Genomic DNA, 21772 nt, shown 5'->3' with positions numbered 1-21772 from the left:
GGAAAACCAGAGAAAGCAGCAGAAGTGAAACATAACTAAAGCCGAAGTCTTGCTGCCATCAAAGGACAACAACAATCACTTCAGAAGTGCCACCTCACATATGCACAGTATTATTAAAAAATCTTGCACAGTGGCCAAAGTATCAGAACTGCTAGCCTACAAGAACATACTTCATCATGGTGTTCCTTTAATGTTATATTTACTCTACAGCTTCTTAATCGGAGAAATAAAATTACACTAGAAGTGATTTTAAAATCTTGGAAACACATTTTTTAAGTTTTGGTGCTTGCAACCCCTAAAGAAAAAAAAAAAAAAAAAAAAAAAAAAACAGAGAAAGAACAGAGCCTGACTGCTTCCTTGTCTCATGAAGGCAACAGTGTTTTTTCTTTCAGTATACAAGCTTATCAGCAGTTAATGGCAAAGAAACTGCCCTTAGCAGACTGCTCTGCCAGTCCCAGCTGGCAGCAAGCAGGGAAGCAGAATCACCTAGGCCACCACCTTTGCAAGAAATGGCAAGGGGAAGCAGCATAAACCTTCTCTCCCCTGCAACGGTGGGACGTTGATATTGTTGAGACCTTTCCCCCTTGTTCAATATGAAATGACTGCTTACTGCCTTGGTCTCTCAAATACAACTCAACAGAATATCAATAGATCTCCTGCCTCAGCCAACAACATACAATTTGTCAAATTATTCAAGAAGGCAAAGCTGCAGTTCTGAACTGAGATACTTGCTATTATTTTTCATGAAAGAGTTGCAGAGACTTTGGGATCAAACCCTGCCATTTCTCAACAGCTGACGAGGAATTCAGATGTCTGTTTTGCATCCCTTTCATTTACAAGAAGAAAATCTGCACAACAACTCCTTCCACTGCACACCTTTGATCTTCCTACCTGCAGAACAGCAACAGCCCGTTCCCTTCTCAGCACGGAAACACCTCTCCAGATGAAAAGGCTAACCTGTGTTTCTCTGGCAAACAGTGGTTCTTCAACAGAAACGATCGCTTACCCAGAGAGGCCAATGGGAAGGGAAGCAGATATGTGCCGTTCAGCACCAGATGAAACCAGACCCCTCCTGAGCACTGCAATGCCACCAGTTTTGCTGCTGATGTTACCAAGTGCTCGTGCTGACTGCAGAGACTCAGAGAAATAAAACACAATAGCTCCTGTCATTCTTGTTAATAGCTGGTAAATACAGACTGAAAATCTGCCTGTAAAACAGAAAGCTAAGTAGGTAAGAGAATTCACAAATGCATTAATGCTTTCATTATCCTCTCCTTCTAAATAAATGTGACACTTACACATAACATGCACAAAGTCAGCTAATACCCCTAACACTTTAAAACCTTGCTTAAAGAGGAAAATACAATTAAAATATACTTTAGGGGATAATTCAAGCGATCAAACTGTCACTGTGTAACAGTCAACAGTACTTTAATGGAAAATACTCAACATCAGCTTAGTGATACGGTTTAGTGGAGGACTTGTTAGTGTTAGGTCAGAGGTTGGACTAGGTGATCTTGGAGGTCTCTTCCAACCTAGATGATTCTGTGATTATGTGATCAAAATCTGTCTTTGCTGTAAACAATTTTTGACACAAAGAAACCTGGTATTTTCTCTGTCAAGAGGGTTTTTTCAACCCTGTAAATTCCTACTAATTCACTTCTCAATTCACTTTAAGTCTACAGGAGAAAAGCCACAGTAGCTCTTCACCACCTCTGGGGCTGACACCCACTGCCTGCCCACTGCTGCTGCCCTGGCTCAGGCAGATGGGGCAAGCCCCTCTCCTGCAGACCTGCGCACCCTCCCAAGGCCTGACTGCACCAGGTTATACTTGCTGCTAACGAAGTTTTGAATTTTCATGACTTTAAACAGCTAACAAACCAAGTTTTCGGCAGGGTGGCAAAGCAGAGAGAGAAATCAGACAAACAACCCAGCAGCCCACAGCGTGCGTGGAGGCATTCACTCCTCTGCCACAGCAGCATGTGAAACTTCTTCTGGAACAAAACCCAGGCCACGTGCAACCTTGGTGTTCAAACCAGCAAGGCCTGAGGGATGAACCACAGGAGTTACCTCCACAGAAACAGTCTTCACTTCCACAACAACTCTTCAGGACAAGGAGCTCCACCAAGCAGAGCTGCAGGCCGGGGGATGCGCCAGCCCCGTCAGCCCCCAGTGCGCCCAGCACCCACAGGTACTCCTGCTGCTGCCTCCTGTGCGCACAGCGCCTGAACCACGGCCCCAGAACCCCGCAGGACACACTGAGCACCTCCCCAGCAGCAAAGTGCCCGATACACAACCGTACTCTTCCAACTGCTCAGATGTACCCTGTTTTTAACATAAACCACGGTGCTCTGACAGGCAGGTGCTAATGTGTGTTTCGTTTTTTTAATGCCTCTCAGCCTCTCTAGTTCCTACCTACATCCATACCTCCCAGCACACAAGTCAGCAAAGCAGTATTAACGGAGGTGCTTTTCAGACTTACCCCCAGGAACCCCAGCACAGTCTCTGTGACTAGCTGTGCTGATGCAGGGAGCTCACAGCACCCACCTCCACACTTTCTATTCCAAAGGCATGGGTGGGAACCATCTCATTATTCTGCAAAACCTTCTAATGGCAAAGCCTTTTTTTTCTTCCTCTGAAGTGTCACGCATTGAGCATTTTTCATTTTGTTCCAGACTGAAACTGCCCCAGAGAGCAAGGACTGTCTATGTCTGACAACAGATCCCAACTTTGGATGAAAGGCACTGCTGGGGAAATAACTAAAACCTTGCAGAAGCATTTACAGTGTTTTTAGTGTGCCAGACAACAGGGAATTTGTAAAGACTGACAACAGGAACAAGACATTGTCCTAAGTAAACGCTAATCAACCTTTTTAAGCTGCCAAGGTTCACATGAAATGCTGCATGCCAGCTCCTCCTAGCAGCAAATCCCATCTCCAACTCAGCCTCACCTGCACAAACATTAACCCAGCTCCAGAATACAAACTTCAGCAGCCAACTGCTCCTTTTGGGTGGCTGATTCTCTTCCGTATCTTCTCACAATTCAGTAGCTGTCATCTTAGGAATCCACCAGAAAAGGTCTCAAAGCCTGATTCTGACATACAGTTCTAGCTTGCAAAACAGGTTTGCATTTCCTTCTTCAAACATCGAGTTTCCTGAAGATTTGTATATTCCATACTAACAGAAAATTATTAGAGAATAATGTTCTCCCATCCTGTCTTGGGGGAACAATTCTCACTCTGCACCGTAACACTGGAGCAAACATCCTCCTCATTCTTAACACAGAAAGCATTGGTCTGTGAAAGCTATGGACAGCAAAGGTTTTTCTATGTACAACTGCTTCAGATGAAATCTATCTGAACAGTAGTCACAAAGTATACTGACATAAAATCCAAAGACACCAAGTATTAAAAAAATAAAAAATATTAAATATTAAAAAAATAACAATTATATCTCTAGATATTAGAATTGCTATTAACAAATAAGTATGTCAAGCACAAACGAAAAAAAATCTGAATGGAAATTCAAAGAAATGCAGAGTCAAAAAAAAAAAATCTAGAATTCAGAAAAAAAGAGATTGCTTCCAATAAAGCTACCACCATATTGTAGAAGGTACTTTGATAGTATGACAGAGGAACACAAAGCATAAGCCACTGACAGAAAATTAAAAAAAAAAAAAAGTTCTGCAGAGCTTCCATTAGTCATCACAAACTGTCCTGCAGCAGCCAGGGCTGCCTGTGGGAGCGCTGGCACCAGCTGATGCCAGCAGCCCCTCCTAACAGCTCCCCTGTCCTGTTCTCACCTCTCTTGAAAGAAGCTCGAACAGAAACAACCCACTGCAGGATCCAGCATCTGTCCTGCCGGCTCTTGAGATGGCAATTCAAGGTGTTCACGCTCTGTATAAAAGTGTGCACGTCAGGTGCTCATTCAGCACAAGTTTTGGCAGGCACAAATCAAACTGCCAAATCCCACCCAGTTTGTGTTTCAGAGCAATTCAGCAGGCAGCATCCAGTGCTCCATATACAATTAGTTTAGGTGCTTGTTTCTGGAGTTGCTCTTTTGTTACAGGTAAAGTAGTACAACAATTAGTGACCCTTTAAATTGCTTAATTTTACTTTTACTTTACCAGCATTGTGAAAAATGGAAGCTCTCTTGGAAGTAGGTGTGCCATAGGTGGTTAGTTGGAACAGAAAGTGGACACATTCCCAGTACCAAGGTTGATATATAAACAGGATAATACTATAAAAATATGTAGCTTACTTTGTGCCTTTCCACAGAAGTTTATCTGAAAGCCTAAAGCAAAAGAGACAAGTTCTTGTTCATTCACTGCAAGTCAAAGCGCATCACTTAAGAATCACTTTTTATGTTTCAATGTTCATTAACTCTAAAATCATACATTAAACAAGTTTATTAGATCAAACTTTAGAATGTGTTGCTTCAAATGTAGAGCAATCCCATCAATTCAGGATTTGTCATTTTATAAACCAGTTTTGAGTGATAGCAGTGTTCAACAGACTAGCAAGGGCACCAACCCTGCTGCACAGCAGGCACGGAGGAGATCAGCTCACTTCAAGGAGCTTTAGTTTCCTTGAGGCATTAATAAAACTCAAACAGCAACAGCTCGAAAACTGACAAATTAAGGACAGGAGTCCAAGCTTTGCTCAAGGGGGATTTGGACACCGCAGCAGTGACGGCATTGCAGGGCTCCACACAAGGCGCTGAGCGCCCGGACAGAGCCTGCAGAAACTTTCTGCGGCGGGCACATGGCTGCCCAAGGATGGGCACCACACACCCAGCCCTCTCCAGCACTGCTGACCTAGCACGTGGAGATGGACGCTTCTCTGGGATGTTTGTAACATCCTCATCAGTCCTGTCACCACGTAACATTTTACGGCCATGAGCCACAGTATGCCTGCACAACGCGTTATGGCCATACGGGACGGTAGCTGCCCTTCCTATCACAGCCAGCACTACTGTACTGCTCAGGGAGGGAGGACCTCACTGGGGCTTGCCTTCTTCCCGAGAGCTGCTCAGCCACGCACAGCCAGATCTCCAGGAGCACCTGGCTCACTGAAGGTGAGCACACCGATAAGCACAGTACATGCAAACGGGCCCAGGCACACGGCTGACAGGGAGCCTTACCGCATCACCTCACACTGGCCACCAGAACCAGAATCACAGAATTTTCTAAGTTGGAAGAGACCTCAAGATCATCAAGTCCAATCTCTGACCTAACACTAACAGTCCCCACTAAACCATATCCCTAAGCTCTACATCTAAACGTCTTTTAAACACCTCCAGGGATGGTGACTCCACCACTTCCCTGGGCAGCCCGTTCCAGTGTCTAACAACCCTTTCGGTAAAGAAGTTCTTCCTAAGATCCAACCTAAAACTCCCCCGGCGCAACTTAAGCCCATTCCCCCTCGTCCTGTCACCAGGCACGTGGGAGAACAGACCAACCACCACCTCGCTACAGCCTCCCTTGAGGTACCTGTAGAGAGCGATAAGGTCGCCCCTGAGCCTCCTCTTCTCCAGGCTGAATAAGCCCAGCTCCTTCAGCCGCTCCTCGTAGGACTTGTTCTCCAGGCCCCTCACCAGCTTCGTAGCCCTTCTCTGGACTCGCTCGAGCACCTCCATGTCCTTCTTGTAGCGAGGGGCCCAAAACTGAACACAGTACTCGAGGTGCGGCCTCACCAGAGCCGAGTACAGGGGGACGATCACCTCCCTGGCCCTGCTGGCCACACTGTTTCTTATACAGGCCAGGATGCTGTTGGCCTTCTGGCACTGCTGGCTCATATTCAGCCGACTATCAGCCATCACTCCCAGGTCCTTCTCTGCCTGGCAGCTCTCCAACCACTCATCTCCCAGCCTGTAGCTCTGCTTGGGGTTATTGCACCCTAGGTGCAGGACCCGGCACTTGGCCTTGTTGAACTTCATGCAGTTGACCTCGGCCCATCGGTGCAGCCTATCCAGATCCTCCTGCAGAGCCTTCCTACCCTCGAGCAGATCGACACACGTACCTAACTTGGTGTCATCTGCAAACTTACTGAGGGTGCACTCAATGCCCTCGTCCAGATCATCAATGAAGATATTGAAGAGGACCGGCCCCAGCACCGAGCCCTGGGGAACGCCACGAGTGACCGGCCTCCAACTGGATTTGACTCCATTTACCACGACTCTTTGGGCCCGGCTATCCAGCCAGTTTCTAACCCAACGAAGCGTGCGCCAGTCTAAGCCAAGAGCAGCCAGTTTCTTGAGGAGAATGCTGTGGGAAACGGTGTCAAAAGCCTTGCTGAAGTCAAGGTAGACCACATCCACAGCCTTTCCCTCATCCACCCAGCGCATCACTTTGTCATAGAAGGAGATCAGGTTCGTCAAGCAGGACCTGCCCTTCATAAACCCATGCTGACTGGGCCTGATCGCCTGCTTTCCCTGCAAGTGCTGCGTGATGACTCTCGAGATGATCTGCTCCATGAGCTTCCCTGGCACTGAGGTCAAACTGACAGGCCTGTAGTTTCCCGGGTCAGTCCTCCGGCCCTTCTTGTAGATGGGCGTCACATTTGCTAGCCGCCAGTCAACTGGGACCTCCCCAGATAGCCAGGACTGTTGATAAATGATGGTAAGCGGCTTGGCCAGCACCTCTGCCAGTTCTCTCAGTACCCTCGGGTGGATCCCATCCGGCCCCATCAACTTGTGCGCATCCAAGTGCCGTACCAGGTCACCAACCATTTCTTCATGGATAGTGAGGGCCACATCTCTCTCCCTATCCCCTTCCACCAGTTCAGGGTACTGGGTATCCAGAGAACAACCGGTATTGCCGTTAAAGACTGAGGCGAAGAAGGCATTAAGCACCTCCACCTTTTCCTCATCACTTGTAACTAAGTTTCCCCCCGCATCCAGTAAAGGATGGAGATTCTCCTTAATCCTCCTTTTCGTGTTGATGTATTTATAAAAACATTTTTTGTTATCTTTAACAGCAGTAGCCAGATTGAGCTCCAGATGAGCTTTGGCTTTTCTAATTTTGTCCCTGCACAGCCTCGCAATATCCTTATAGTCCTCCCTAGTGGCCTGCCCACTTTTCCAAAGATTATAAACCCTCTTTTTTCTCCTAAGATCAAGCCACAATTCTCTGTTCAGCCAGGCTGGTCTTCTTCCCCGCCAGCTCATCTTTGGGCACGTGGGGACAGACCGTTCCTGCGCCATTAAGATTTCCCTCTTGAAGAGCGCCCAGCCTTCCTGGACTCCTCTGCCCTTCAGAACCGCCTCCCAAGGGACTCTACCAACCAGTGTCCTCAAGAAGCATCCTCCACCCCACAGGAAGGTCCTAGGGCCCACTGACCAGGCTGGAGACTCAATCCAAGAGACCATCGCAGCTCTCAGAAAACTGCTGCATGTACTGCAAGCTCATTTCAATATATGCTGCAGCAAATGTATCCTTGGATACAAAAAATAAGGGAAGCTTTTGACTCTGAGTAATGAGAGAAAAGCACACAAGAACTGTGTAACCCAACACTGTAGTGACCAAAAACAAAACAAAACAACAAAAAAAGAGAAAATCCATCCTCTTTAACATGAGCATCACTGTCCACAGCACACTGTGGTACCTGCTGGCTGTGCTGTACACTCACAGCCACACTGTTGCCAACTCTGGGCTTCATCGTGAGCCTTATAAAACCTGGTGTCCCCTTCCCACCAGCAGCTCCAACTTAAACCTCCCAAATAACATTTTTTTAACTGGTTTTCTCTCTACAATAGCATGCAAAAAAAAAAAAAAAAAAAAAGAAAAAGAAAAATAACCCCAAAGCCACCAAAGCAGGCTGATAATATGTTCAGAGGAGAAGGTAGTCTAATAATCTTAACAGTAATTTTATTACGAATAATATAAAAGTTAATGGAAATTTTATTAATATAAATTGATCAGTAAAAATTAAAAAATGCATTACCAAACCATTTCAGTGGCAGGACAGCATAAAAATATAAAGGAAAACAAAAAAAAAACAAAAAAAAAAAAAAAAAAAAAAAATTTCATTCCACGACAGAAGTTCCTCTTTCCCCCCTACAAAAGCAACTCAGCTTTCTAACTAGCTTGCAAGTTCACTTTTGCCTTAAAATTTATTCCCATTCCTCTGGCTCAGCCCTGCATCTGTCACCTCTGCTTTACCCAGGAAATGTTCCCTTCTCAGCTCCTGGTTATGGGAGCACGCTACCAAGCTGTTCAGTTGCACCATGGTTCTTAAAGTTTTTGAAGTCCAAACAGATACTCTGAATAGATTTTAGTTTACATAAATGATTAATGCCATTTTTATCTACTGCTAATTTTCTTTCTGATCATCCCTTTAATTTTCTTTCAGTCACGTTATTGTAAGTTACTAAGCCAGACATGATTCTTTTGGGGGTTATGCAAGTTTTTTCATTCTTTCTAAATCCCACAAGTAGGGGCAGACACAAAGTTTTCCTGCTAAAGAAATAAGCACCATAATGTTTCAACAAAAATTCCTCCAGTCCATTGGCTTTTAAAAAAGTCCTTTGGAAAGAGTTCTATCCCTGTGCAGAGGGCAGGCAGGTCTACAGTACGGAAGGAGCCTAGGAGTCTGCCCAGCTAATCCCCACAGTCTCGCACTGGGTAACAGAAGACTGTTGCAAAAATACCAGCCAGTAGCCCCAGCCCAGATCCAGCTATCTTCTTCCCTTGTCCTCATCTCCATTAACCCCTTCTCACTCAGAGCTCCTTAAAAAAGGAAATCATGCATCAGTTCTGCATAAAAAAACTTGAGTGTGCCATACAGTAACACAGGATTTCCCTACCCGTTAAAGCTCTTGCAAGGTGTCGGAGCACCACAAATAAAACAATCTTCAACATTTACAACCGTCTGTGTGCAGCCAACAGACAGAGCGAATGCTGCTTATCACCTGTATCAAGTCTCCACTCAGAGAAAACTGACGTGCAATAATGCCTTGGTTTAAGACTGAAATCTCTCCACTAGAGAAGGACTCCTGATCTTTTGCCAAGACGCTGTTTAATACCATCCCAGAATCACTGATGCTATGCTCATCTCTGTTTGTGGCTGTTCCCAACCCTGTGCCTGCTAACACAGCTGTGGTCTGTTTCTGGCACTGAGGCTGCTGCTGCTCCCCTGGGAGGGAGCAGGGGAAAGGGAGCAGCTGAAGGCATCACTCATGATGCTCCCACTCTCTGCATTCAGCCTGGTTCTGCTGCCCATGTTTTCTGCCACATGCAAAACTGCAGGCAAACTCGAGGTGAAGCGTATTCCAAAGTCACTGCAAGTAACTTCCTGTCAATGGCAACAGAGCATCTATTGCCCGGAAAGGGTGGCAGTGGCTGGTGCTTTCAACCTAGCCAAAGGCATATGGCAGGACAGGAATACTGCACTGTAAAGCTGTGAAACACATCTAAACAGGCATTGAGGAAGGAGTAGCAGCATGTATGTTGAAGACTAAGGGTGACAGAAGACCAACAGTGACAAAGTTGCCAGTGTGGTCTGGTCATTGAACATTTCCAGCTACTGACTGAAATCCTGAAGATGTCTTCTGGAAGCCAAAGCAGAGCAGGGTATCTAAATTGTTTTCAAGAGAAGCTTGATGCACTTACAAAAAGGTGCCCGTGGTAGAAAGGGGTCATTATTGGAGGCAAAATATTAAACTCCTGACATGCGAAAAATACTAAACTCCTAACACAGACACGAGCATGTCAAACTCATAGACAGTTAAAATAACTGCTGCACTCGGGACTGGGGAACTTACCTTCTAGAGTAGTTTGGTTTATTAATTCCTCTAAAGCACTGGGCAAAATTACTTTATAAGATCACTTGCAGGATTTTTTCATAACTCCCATTCCTGCAAGACTGAGTACTGGGAATAAACTCAATTCTCCAGCACATCACAGTTGCAGCTTTTGGATTTTAACGACAGGTACAAATTTAGCAGACAGAATTGCTGGGAGACTGCTGTGGATGCAATGAATGCTGTATCCCAAGGTGAATACAGTCACTCTGCTCAGTTCACCTGTGGAACTCTCTGGATGAAACCCTGACCACACAGTTGCTTGTCCTTGTGAACAGAAGGCAACGTTCCTACCAGGCAGGAGGCAGAAACTACTCCTGGTAGCTTGAATGTAGACAACCCAACCCTCACCTCACATGGCTGAGCTGCTACGGAGCAACCAGCATTGGCTGTAAAACCCAAATCTTTTGAATACAATACCCTAATGGACAGCAAGATTTTGATGCCAGTGTTACTACATCTGCAACTTGGTGCATCACTCTGCAGCATGGGCAACCAAATAGCTGAAGAATGATGCCAAGCTGCATTCATTTTGTTTGTTTTGGGTCTCAAACACTTCGGACATGCCAGCACTGGATTTCTTGGAGAATATGAATGCTGGGTGGCTAGAGTTTCACTGCCAAAGAAGTCAGAGTATTATTAATCATATTTTACAGGGATACCCAATGCAAACCTTCCCAGAAAGCTTCTATTTACTACATCGAAATAGCACCATGACCAAGCAGCTCCTGCAGCCCATACCAGTGCTGAGAGCACCACAGTGCCCTGGAATGATGCCGGGATCGGCTCAGACCTTTGGCAACTCAGTGATGAAGCAGGTTCCCTGCTGCCAGTTCTGTTTTGGGCTCATGTTCAAGTCAGTTGTGACTAAGACCTGTCTATATTAAAGCAAATGACCAGCCCTAGAAACATCTCATGTCTTCGCTGAAATACAGCCTGCGTTCACACATTCTTCATTTACAGTGTATTTTCGTAGGGCAGGAAAAAAAGCAGTCATAGCCACAAACCAGACTTGAAATTTCCAATTCAAAGCCCAAGATATTCCAAATCGTGTACCTTGATGGTGATATCAGCCAAGCCATCTAACACAAGGATATGGACAGACACACGTGAGCTGTAGACACCAGCTCCCACCATCTCAACCTTCACCGCTTCCATGCTTGTTGAGAAGTTCCTTCTGCCGCTCACAGAGAGCAGCAGGAACAAGGCCACATGAGGAGGCCAGATAGCAAAGTCTTGTTTTCAACCCGATGATATCTAGCACTGAGGTGCAGCAGCAATGCTTATGCTTTAGAAAGCTTATTTGGCCACAACTCTGCTATGTGCAGATAAAGAGCTCCAGGATCTTATTCCAACTCCTCTCAAAAAGAAACAAACAAATTAGAAACATTTTAAAATAGATTTTGTATTTCCAGGAGAACACCAGCAAGCTTGTTCAACAACATGTGTCCCTGTGCAGCAAGAACTCAACTGCCGAGCTGCTGCCCATATCAGCAGGTCTCTGTGCCTTCAGATCCTTCTTCCAACAGATGTCAGAGTTCACTCATAACTCCTTTGCATGAACTTGCGGACATGCTTCTTCATGCTTCTGCCATGTAGTCACACTTTCTAGTTTTAACAGTTGGGCTACATCAGAACACTAGTTCTTACGAGAGAGCTAACTAATCTTACAACAGACATCCAAATGCCCTAGTTTCCACATCCTGGCTGCTACTGCTACCTTGAGGACAGGGAAAAAAAAAAAGTACCTTGAAGAAAGGACAAAACTCACATGCCCTGAAGCAGCATACTCAGTTCTATATGGCACCACTACATACAGTTTCTCATCCAGTTTTTCTGGAAGGTAACACCTCTTCAGCAGTAAAAACATCTGGGGTCCATACAGTGTCTACAGCCTGTCATCAAGGTTGTCCGAGAGGACAACAGCTGCTCTGTCTCTTTGCTCTAGACTTCCAGTCTTGACCACTTCTACAAAGTGGTTCTGATCATCCTCACACAATATCCCCCTCCATCCCACCTTTGGCCCCTCCAAGTTTGAGTGGGATGAGCGGAAAGCAGAGAACATCAAAGGTAAAGCAAGGGTTCCAACTGCTTGGCATGAGACCAAGTCCTGAGCTGACACAGTTGTGTAGGGGAAGTGGTCTTTACAGAAAAACTCAGACATGGTTCCATCACTCCCCAGAAGGGATTTCCAAATGCAACGCTTTTATCTTATTCCATAGCCCCTCCCAGGTCAAAGAAACACAGCCATGTGTTTTTAAAGGAAACTGTTTCATCTCTGTCCACAAACCTGTTCAAAGTACAAACACTTTGCTCTCTGGTCCAAAGTGATGGCTAATTCAGTTCAGAGAACTTCTTCCAGAGAATCAGGTCCAAAGCAAACCATAAAACTCTTCTGCTCCACAGAAAAAAATAAGCCAGGATGAAAACAATAAAAGGACTGATTCCCTTTTAGCTCAGCTGTGTCTGCTCCCAACAGCTGTCCTCCTAATGCCAAAGGGTATCTCCTGAAGCACCTCAGAAAGATCAAATAAATTATTCAAAACACCGACTAATTCCTGGCGCTTGGACTCTTTGTTCGCTGCATGATCAGTGCAAGCCGTCTGCTTCCTGAAGGGCTTGCTCTGCCTCCAGTAAAGGGCACATACAAAGGCATCAATTTAGCAGCTAATAAATATGCAATTTGTGCAATATACGTACTCCCTGCATCCCCTGACACTCATACAAAAGTTAATGGGCCGTACCCCGCTAAGCACGAAGTTACTGCACACGTTCATGCAAACTGTAGCTGAGCTCATTTCAAAGCAGAACTGGGAGGCAGAAGGGGAGCAGAGGCATCACCATGTTGTATTTCCTCACAAAGAGCAATAGCAGAGTCCCCTCCACTGAGGGCTACAGCCTCAGGAGTCAAGGTCACACATTTTAGAAGATGGTCTGCAGCATCACATGACAGTCCTGACCCAAATCCAGGCCAACGACACATGTGCCTTGCGCAGGGTCTGGGCAAGTGGGTAGCAGGCACCCAGTAAGCTGTGCCGAGATTTCTGCAAGGACCTTTACCTACTTGTAGTCCAGTCTTCTTTCAAATAAAAAAATAATAATGCAAGCTATGCACAGAAACTTAAGTAAGTCTGTGACATCGGACAGAAGTCATATTTGCACCTTTCAGCACAGGGAGGCACAAACCTAGTGCTGCTGCACAGAATACACAGAACATATTCTGAAGTAACGGGCACCTAAGCAGACCACGAAATGCACATTGTAAGTATCTTCAAAATTTAAAGCCTCCCCCCAACACTATAAAAGGGGCTAGACAACAGGAATCTTGATAACTTTGCAGGTGCCCACAAGACACAGCTTAAGCTAACTTAAAACAGAGCAAAGTGAAAAGTTAAAAACTGAAGTCAGAAACGCAGCCTGTTCAACATACTGACTCCTGAACAAGGGCACTAAGGCTGACACTAAGCTTTTGCATAGGTCATGCTCAAATACTGAGGTAGAACATGTTTTCAGTTCTCCCTCCCACCCTTACCATCACTTGAAAGTATATTTGGCTGCCAAAGTTTGTCTCTTTTACATCCTTCGGTGTAAAATGGATCCCTCCTGTCCTCTGGGTGCATCAAGCTTAAAATATTAAGCTATATGAATTGGTTCAAACCTGCCTTGCTGCTGACCTCCCTCCTCCACTCTATGCTGTTCAACTTCCAGAAACATCTTGGAAGAAGAACAATCCAGTTAAGGTAGTTACCAAGAGGTTAAAACACTAGGATTAAAGGAAGGCAGGAAGCTAATTAGGTCCAATATGGTGCTCTTCTAATCATGAGGTTACTGTAAACCAGTGTGCCAGTTTCCATCTGGCCTTAGACACTGACACAGCATCAAGACCTAGCACAAGCTTGCAAGACCTCTCTCCAGGTGCAAGCATCTGCCTTTGGCTTAGATTAGTCCATGGGGCATGGAATTTAGGGTAAACATACACCCAGTGTATCTGCGGACATGCAGAGTTTGACAACTGGTGGAGCAAAGCCTGCAGGCTGGCTGCCTGCCTCCAGAAAGGTGGTTTCCTCCCTCCTGCCACCTCCAGCAGCGCAGTCCTACCTGTTCCAGAGAAACTCTGCCACTTCCAAGGGGAAGGCAACCTGTCCCCCACAACCGGGACAAGGCAGATGGCTACAAGGTGATCATTAGAGGGCTGTTAGAGGTGCCTCTGTGTTTCCTAAAGCACAGTCACAAGCATGAACACCCCTGCCAGAGAAGCTAACATTGGAGCAAGTTCCCACTTCCAGCCCTGACCCTTGCTCCAGTGCTCCAGAAGCTCAGTACAGAAACATTATGCTCCCTGAAGCACACATCCCTTCAAGAGGCTGCCATACGTCATGCCATCTACAGTGTCAGTTTTCCAAGCCTCTTATGTACAGCTTGCAGAACAAGCCCACCTAGCAAAACTCAGCAAGAGCTTAACAATGGAGGTAACTTGTCCAGCAACTCAGCAATGGTATAAAGATGTGGGACTAGGATATAAAACAGGGCACAGAGTCACAGCAAAAATTACTTTGTCTTCTTCAGACAAAGAAGAAAAACTAGAGGGTTTTGAGGCTGCACACATCCTTCCTGCAACTCTGTCCCTGAAGAATGAGATGTAATGCATCCTCCTTGCAATCTCATGCTTTGTGGACAAGTACTTAACCCCCAGGCACCCTTAGAATAGGTTAGAGCACCTTCTTTCTGATAATTTTAATATCAGAATGTTTTGATATTCTACTTCCCTAAACATCGAGGGTCAGTTGCCTACTGAAAGGCTTGAGCCTCACAGAATTTTTTTCAGATACCTGTATCACCAAAGAACAGCATGTGTATGCAGGGGGACAACTAGGTACGTGCTGGCTATTCTACTGTTAAATCTTAGAAGTGACACCGTATTCAAATTATCTGCAAGTTGAACTGCAGAAGCACAGGCGAACTGAACTGTCTCCCTTGGGATTTACCACAAGTTAACTATCACACGTTAATTAACCCAGCTATAGCAACACATCTTTCTAAAAGGGAAAAAAGAATTTCAGAGATCAACAGATACTGCATTTACCCACTGCTCATTACGCTTCTTCTGCAATCAAACAGGCCTGCAACATTAAAAAGAAACCTGAATATCTAGATGAGAAATGGCCTTTGCAGGGAACACCAGCAGACTCATCTAAGACGGTGCGGGATTCACACTGGTTAACTGCAATTGCACAGAGTAGAATCCTTATGTTGCAACCACACAGCCAACACCTATCACCAGAAACTGACCAAAATGATAGTAAAAAATCCAGCCCAAAATGCAGTAACTACTGAACCAGTTTACTTCAAAATGCAAACTGTCCTAAACTTGGTATCTTCACAGGGACTGGGTTTCTCTCTGTACAAGAGATACTAGAAACAAACCAAAAAAGATCAAGTTCAACACAGGAATTTCTGATACGTTTGTTCACCTCTCATTAAGCAGTAGGCCAGGCTGTGTGATGATAATAATCCATCCTGACCAGAATATCCATGGAAGAACCCATGTCCCCAGAGACTAGGTGACAGCCCCACAGTCACCACAGAAAGGTTCAACTGGCAAAGTCAGCTAAGTTTTCTTCATGCTGCCATTGCAGCACAGCGATTCCCACCTCCCCACAAGGGATGCTGTAGCCTCAGCATGCAGACAGAAGCACAACATAAATATACGTATCTAAGGAGGCATTTATCTTCAGTGAATACAATGCAGTGCATTTTAAATAAGATACATCAGATCTGGGAACACAACCAGCACCTTTCGAAAGCTAGTCCAGACCAGTGTACTCAAACCTTTTGAGAGGGTGCCAGAAGCAGAACATCCATTCAGAGATCAGAGATTTTTGTATCTTCTTAATATTCATCACTTCAGTAAAATTTGGACTGACATCTGCTGCTGGTTCCTGTCCCAGAGGGCAGAGGACGAGACAAACACCCCAAGTAGTTTCTCTCATGCAGTTTTTCCTTCCAGCCTCTACTGGTTATAGAAGCTATTCCTCACTTTGAGAAGCAAGCCTCCACATTCTCTAAGCTCGCGTAAGATTTTATCAAATCTAAATCCAATAGAAGATGGCTGACTTCAACGGCAGCAATCACGTCCTAACTATATGATGTTAACATGGTGTTTGTGTTTGTCTGATACATGCATAGCTTGATGTGGTTACACAAGACTCCCATAATTAATGTTTCACTTCATACACATATGTCTATGAATAACTCTAATTTTGGGGACCCCTTCTCAGTAAAATAAAGATTGGAAACTTTTCTGGCGGTTTGCCTTTTTTTCCTCCTTTCTCACAGCACTCTTCTTTCTCCCACTGGACAGTGGTTTTTTGTTTGTTTGTTTGTTTGTTTGTTTGCCAGACAGTCAATGATGTGGTTTCCAGTTCTGTCAGCTCCATCAAGTCAGCATGAAATATCAGAAAAAAACTCCTAGCATCTGATAAGACTTAACTAGTATTTTCAGGCCACTCCTTTACCAGGAAAACAGATATATTAAGAATGTTGGTTTACAAGTAAATTGAAATAGAAAGCTGAAATGCCGTAACATTTGCTTATACATACAGTACTACATGCATAGGTATACACTGAGACAAGCACAAAGGAGAAGTACGGCATGTCAGCCATATCCTAGCAGAGCTACAGTATGGGAATGAACTAGCGGGTTCAAATAAACTGAAGTACGCTGATTTGTTCACCAGACAAGTATCTTACCCTCCATAATAAATGCAAACATGTCAAAGTTGATGTATACACATCAATCTGAAAAATCTGCAAACATCAGTTTGCAACAGCAGCATATGTTAACACGCAATGGCTCTATAATTCCACTTGGGCAAGAATAATTGCAGTCAGCTTCTCATTTTATTCAATGAGTTAAAGATACATTTCACTTTGTCTACATCAGAACAACAACAGGTTAATAATATGCAATGAAAGATAATGTGTACTTTAATAATGTGTACTTTATCACCCATTGAGGACGAGGATTAATTCCACCCCCCAAACTCCTCACTTTTTCATTTTGTTCTCTTCTATCTTCCATTTTCTTATATTTATCATCAGTTTCATTTATACTGGCTTTTCAAACATTGCTTCTTACCTAACCTGCTGCTCACTTTCTGCTCTTTACTTCCCTAGTGCCTTCTTGTTCCCAAATTCCATTCTTTGAGGTTCCCTAAGCAAATTCCTGTGTTTACTGGCACTTGTTTTCCTTACTTTCTCCCTATGCCCTTACTTTCTTATGCCTCTCTGCGCAGAGAAGGAAGTCCTTTGCCTGCCTGCTGCTCTCCACAGACAGCCCCCAGGATGGGTCTCTCATTTCTGCTGGGCCACCACCAGTAACCGCTCTGCTCACAGACCCGCGGGCCCACTCCCTGCTGGCACAGCTGTGACTTCAGGACTGAGGCCGCTCACACGGTGCCCTGGCAGGTCCTATACCTCAGCACAGAGGCTTTGAGGTCGCATTTCCCTCCTCCTGATGAAAAGGGAGAAAGGCTGTTCAGGCCACACCTTGCACTCACCAAGGCAGTAGCACGAAGAGGAGGAAAATGTGGGGATGGTGGCCTCTCTTACTGAATTCCCCTAACAAGGAGCATTCTGGTCACAGTGGTGCCCACAAATGGTTTCAGTAATACTTTTCACCATGCTGTCTGAAGAAACTATAGTTACTTCAAAGACACAGCACAGGTCACACACCAACAGCAAATTCATCCAACAACAGTGACTGGCAAAGTTCATCTCTGCAATCACCAATTCTACTGCATGCTAAATATGAATGATACCTGACCTACCGAAACGCCTCCTGGAAGCTCTTTTCTGTCAAGAAAGGTACAGGGCAGAGCTTCCTCATACTTGTGCAGAAACCTGTCTCCCATCTCCGATACTTCACTGAATGGCATCCACAGGTGCCAGTGCAGGAGTCTAGTCTCTTAACACACTCAGGCAACAACCCCTCTGCTATCTCCCTGTCCAGGATTCTTGCCACATATCCACACAGGAGGCTGTCTAACCAGATAACGTAATTCTCCAATTCTTGCTGAAACCCAAAAGGTTATAGCTGGCGTGCAGGCAGGGGACAGAGAAACAGATGTGAAGGGAACTGAGAATCCCAAATTCCCAGTGCATCCAATGTCTGAACTGTTTGTGTACACTCTGAAAAGATATAAACAGTATATATGCTTGGTTTTAGAAAGACACCAGAGTATTACAAGCAGTAAGTACTTGGAAAAGTCTTGGTTAGCCTACAGGGCCCTTGGAAGCTGAATGCAGGAGCCAAATACGTAACAGCCAGTTACAAGTGTTTCCTAACTCTTGCTTGGCTCTGGAGGCACGATGACTGACTCCTCAGCTCCCAATTAGAATTAAAATTCTCTCTATGCCTTTGAATTGATTAAATTTCTGAATTTCATACCCTAATTCTTCAAAGGATAGTTTTCTACATAACGTCAGCAGTAAAGACTGTCACTAATTCTGTCAATAAGAGAAATGCAAAATTCCTCAAATTACAGTTTTGGTTTTGTATTTTTATTTCTTTGGTTTTTAAAATCATTCTTAAAGTTCAATATCTTACTTCCCACAGAACTGTTTTGTCCAAAAAAAAAAAAAAAAAAAAAAAACAACCAACAACCGGAACAAAAGGAAATAAAAGGAAAAAAAAATGGAAAAAGAAAAAGAAATAACACCTATTTTCAATACTTAAAATTCCAGCCCTCCTTTGTCTCTGATCTGCCAACCGTGCATTGAACACAGCAGCACCAACCACATGTTCCAGGAACCTGCCTTTGGGAACGAATGAAGCTCCCAGGTGCCTGGGCAAGAAAGGCTAATGCAGTCAGCCAGGAGAAGACATGGGAATGAAGCTGGAAATGTAGAACACTGTGGGTGGAAAGATTTGAAGCAACGCTTTATGTGAGTGACTGCAAGGCTTGAGGGCCATCACTGCACAATAAGCCTGGTGTGAGTACGGTGATACTGAGTCCAAGAGACACCGGGCTATCTAAAGGAACTTTACACAGAAACTCCAGAGGATATTGATGCAAAACAAAATGAAACTGGGTGATCTGCAAAGACTTTCTGATGCCCTGGATCTGTTGGCCCAGCTCCAGATATCAAAATGACAGGTCTTGATTTCCATGACATCTTCACCCTTGCATTACCACCACCTGGCCCACTCCTCATCCCTAGGCCCTGCTATCCTACATGACAGCAGAAACCCCTGACAAAAGGACCAGCCCTAAGATCACACAGAAAATCCCCTGCAAAAGGCTTTGAACCACAGGCTAACTTGTTCAAGCACGTCCTCTCAGCACAACTTCCAGAAGCAATCGCTATCCCAGAGAGCAGGTCCATGGCTCCTTCGTCGCCAGCACAAGCATTGGCTGAGACCACAGCCACCGTCCCACCCAGCCCACAACCACTTGCTCCCATTACCTCCTTCAGAGTAGCAGTTGTACTAGCTGAGTTAGCGAACACTTCTAGCTGAAAATTAACTCACCAAAACTTATTTTTTACTATAATTACTCCTTGCAGCTTAACAACTTCCCTGCTGCACCTCATCATACCATTTAAGCCAATTAGACCAACACTGACACAGTCCTACTTCTCTTCCCACCCCACAACACATTCCTGCACCTTCTTTGCACCGGTGCTCACACAACCCCACATCGAGCAAACACTCGGCATCCAAACTAGAAAAATCTTGCTGCTTTTCTTCCGGCAGATTTGTTTTGCAACAGCTCAGCTTGCGGAGATGTTGGTGTCAACAGGGAACCAGCGCTGGTGAGAGGAGGGAGGTGGGATGCCCGCTGGACCTGTCCCGGGTGCCACCAGCCCGCAGAGGCAGCCCTTCCTGCCCCACATATCTCCCCCATTTTCCTACAGATGGTTGCACAGCCACACAGTGATGCTAGTGGAGGACTATCCTCATAGAAAGGAGTTTCTTTTGCCATCTTCAGGGAATTCCCTTCACAACCACTGCAACAGCAACATGCTCACCTCTGCCAGGGTTTTTTTTTTAAGCCACCTAGGATCCTACACTGAGCTACTCTCAGGACACCTCAACACACATCTGTTACCTTAAGAACAACAACAAAAAAACTATTTATTTAACACCAGATTTTACTGAAAACACCTGCATAACATCAAACTGGCCTTTGTCCTCCTGAATTCATGTATAAATAGACACTTGCAAGAAACTACAAAAGAAACAATTGCCCTTCCTCCCCTGGAGAAAGGATAGGGATATTTCTATGTCATTGCAAACTCACACCAGTTCTTATGTCATGCTACAAAACCAAACTTGCAGCCCTGAAGATGCATAGAATTCAGGGGAATGATTCATACATATGAAGAATATGGGTCAGGTAGAAAATAAAAGGGGTAACACAAAGTTTTAACTGCACTGCAACATGGCTATTTCTGGTCTCATCACAACTATTTTTGCATATCATGCCTTCAGTCGAGTTCTTGAGCAATGTGATTCATTTAAGAGGTTTGGAACTATGGTTCTTGAAAGGTATTGTGAACGTGTATAGTATCACCTTCCTAAGGCCCAACAGGTACCAACTCCTTAGTTTAGCAAACACGAGACCTTCACACAGTGGAAGCTGCAAACAGCAAAGATTTGCTGTTTAGTTCCACGTACACCAAACTCTGTAGTTTATATAATCAATTCTCCACCCAAACAGGTTCCCTGTCAGCCTCCAAGCAGTCTCTCCCAACAGGACAGAACAGATTGTAGCAAAGCATGACAATTTTTTTAGCTGAGAGCTCCTGTATTCCTACTGTCAATACAAAGATCATGACCTTTCCTTCTTCTTTCTTCTAAAATAAATTAAAAGTTCCCAAAACACGACAAACACCTTCCTTAGTATTACCGTTCCTGTATTAAATTAAAAAAAAAAAAACACTGTGTGGCCTCAGACTAACAGAGTCTAAAAGGTTGCTTAACCAGAGAGTATTTTTCAGTGGTGTAACTTTAAAGAAAAAACTCCAAAGGTATTCACTGTGGCTTTTCTGAAAAATAAATATCCACTGTTTTTGCAAGAATACTCAACCATCAACAAGTGCAGATGGGAAGCCTGGCAGCATTACCCTAGTATAACACTCTAAATTTCCATCAGAATAAAACAAAAACAAAAATTTAACCACAAGTTCTCCATTAAACTGTTTTTACTTAAACATCTGTCTCGAGAAAAACATATGAACAGACACAAAGGAACAAGAAATGCCAAGCAGCAGAACCGTTCTGCGAACAACGCCGAGGAGTCCAGGTCAGAGCCATCCTCCCACGGCCAGCAAGAGCCCGGCTAATGCAGCAGCACACCGGTAGCAGCGTTTGCCAAAACGTTACCCTGACCGCTCCCTGGCCATCCCCCTCCCCGGGGCTCTACCCCAGCTCGTTAACACCAAGAACACTGCGCTCCCGGGGAAAAGAGCAGCGCGTTACACGGTGCCTGGCACGGTCCCGCTGGGCTGGACCTGCCACCAGAAACTTACATTTGGGCAGAGGCTGCTGCGCGCCCCCCGCCGCGGGGCTGCAGCCCGCTGCCCTCCCCCGCCCCCCTCCCCGCAGGTCACCACCCAGGACAGAGGCACGGGCAGGGAGGGCACAAAACGGAGCGGGCCGGAGAAAAGCCGGAGCTAAAGCCCCGGCTTTTGTCTCGTTCCTGCCTGCCCCCGGCCCCCTCCCCAGCCGCTCCCGGCCGGCCGCGCGGGGCCACTGCCTCCCGGGGCCGCGCAGGCCGAGGTCGAGCCCTACTTCCCGGCCCCGCAGCAGCGGGCACAGCCCCGCCCTCCGCCGAGCCTCCGGCTGCGGCCTGGCGACACGCGGCACCCGCGGGGCTGCACCGGGGCGCCGCGGGGGGCGGCCCGGAACGGGGCCGCGCAGAGCCCCCGGGGCAGCCCGGCGGGCAGGAGGGCCGCGCCGGGGCGGC

The 21772-nt window shown here is 45.6% G+C and overlaps 1 protein-coding gene across 4 annotated transcripts in view; it reads right to left on the bottom strand.

The window, feature by feature from the left end:
* The window catches only part of MAP2K4 (mitogen-activated protein kinase kinase 4), a 98968-nt gene that overhangs the window by 76337 nt on the left and 859 nt on the right, over positions 1–21772 (bottom strand). For 2 of the 4 annotated variants that reach the window (XM_035342682.1, XM_035342684.1), the window contains exon 2: positions 4260–4292. The exons of the other annotated variants lie outside the window; for them this stretch is intronic. In XM_035342682.1, the coding sequence (XP_035198573.1) occupies positions 4260–4292 (33 nt within the window). The remainder of the gene's footprint in view (positions 1–4259; positions 4293–21772) is intronic. 4 annotated transcript variants of the gene reach the window in all.

This window comes from Oxyura jamaicensis, chromosome 18, assembly GCF_011077185.1.
Source record: "Oxyura jamaicensis isolate SHBP4307 breed ruddy duck chromosome 18, BPBGC_Ojam_1.0, whole genome shotgun sequence".
NCBI classification, from domain to species: Eukaryota; Metazoa; Chordata; class Aves; order Anseriformes; family Anatidae; genus Oxyura; species Oxyura jamaicensis.
This window is presented reverse-complemented; position numbering and strand designations above follow the sequence as displayed.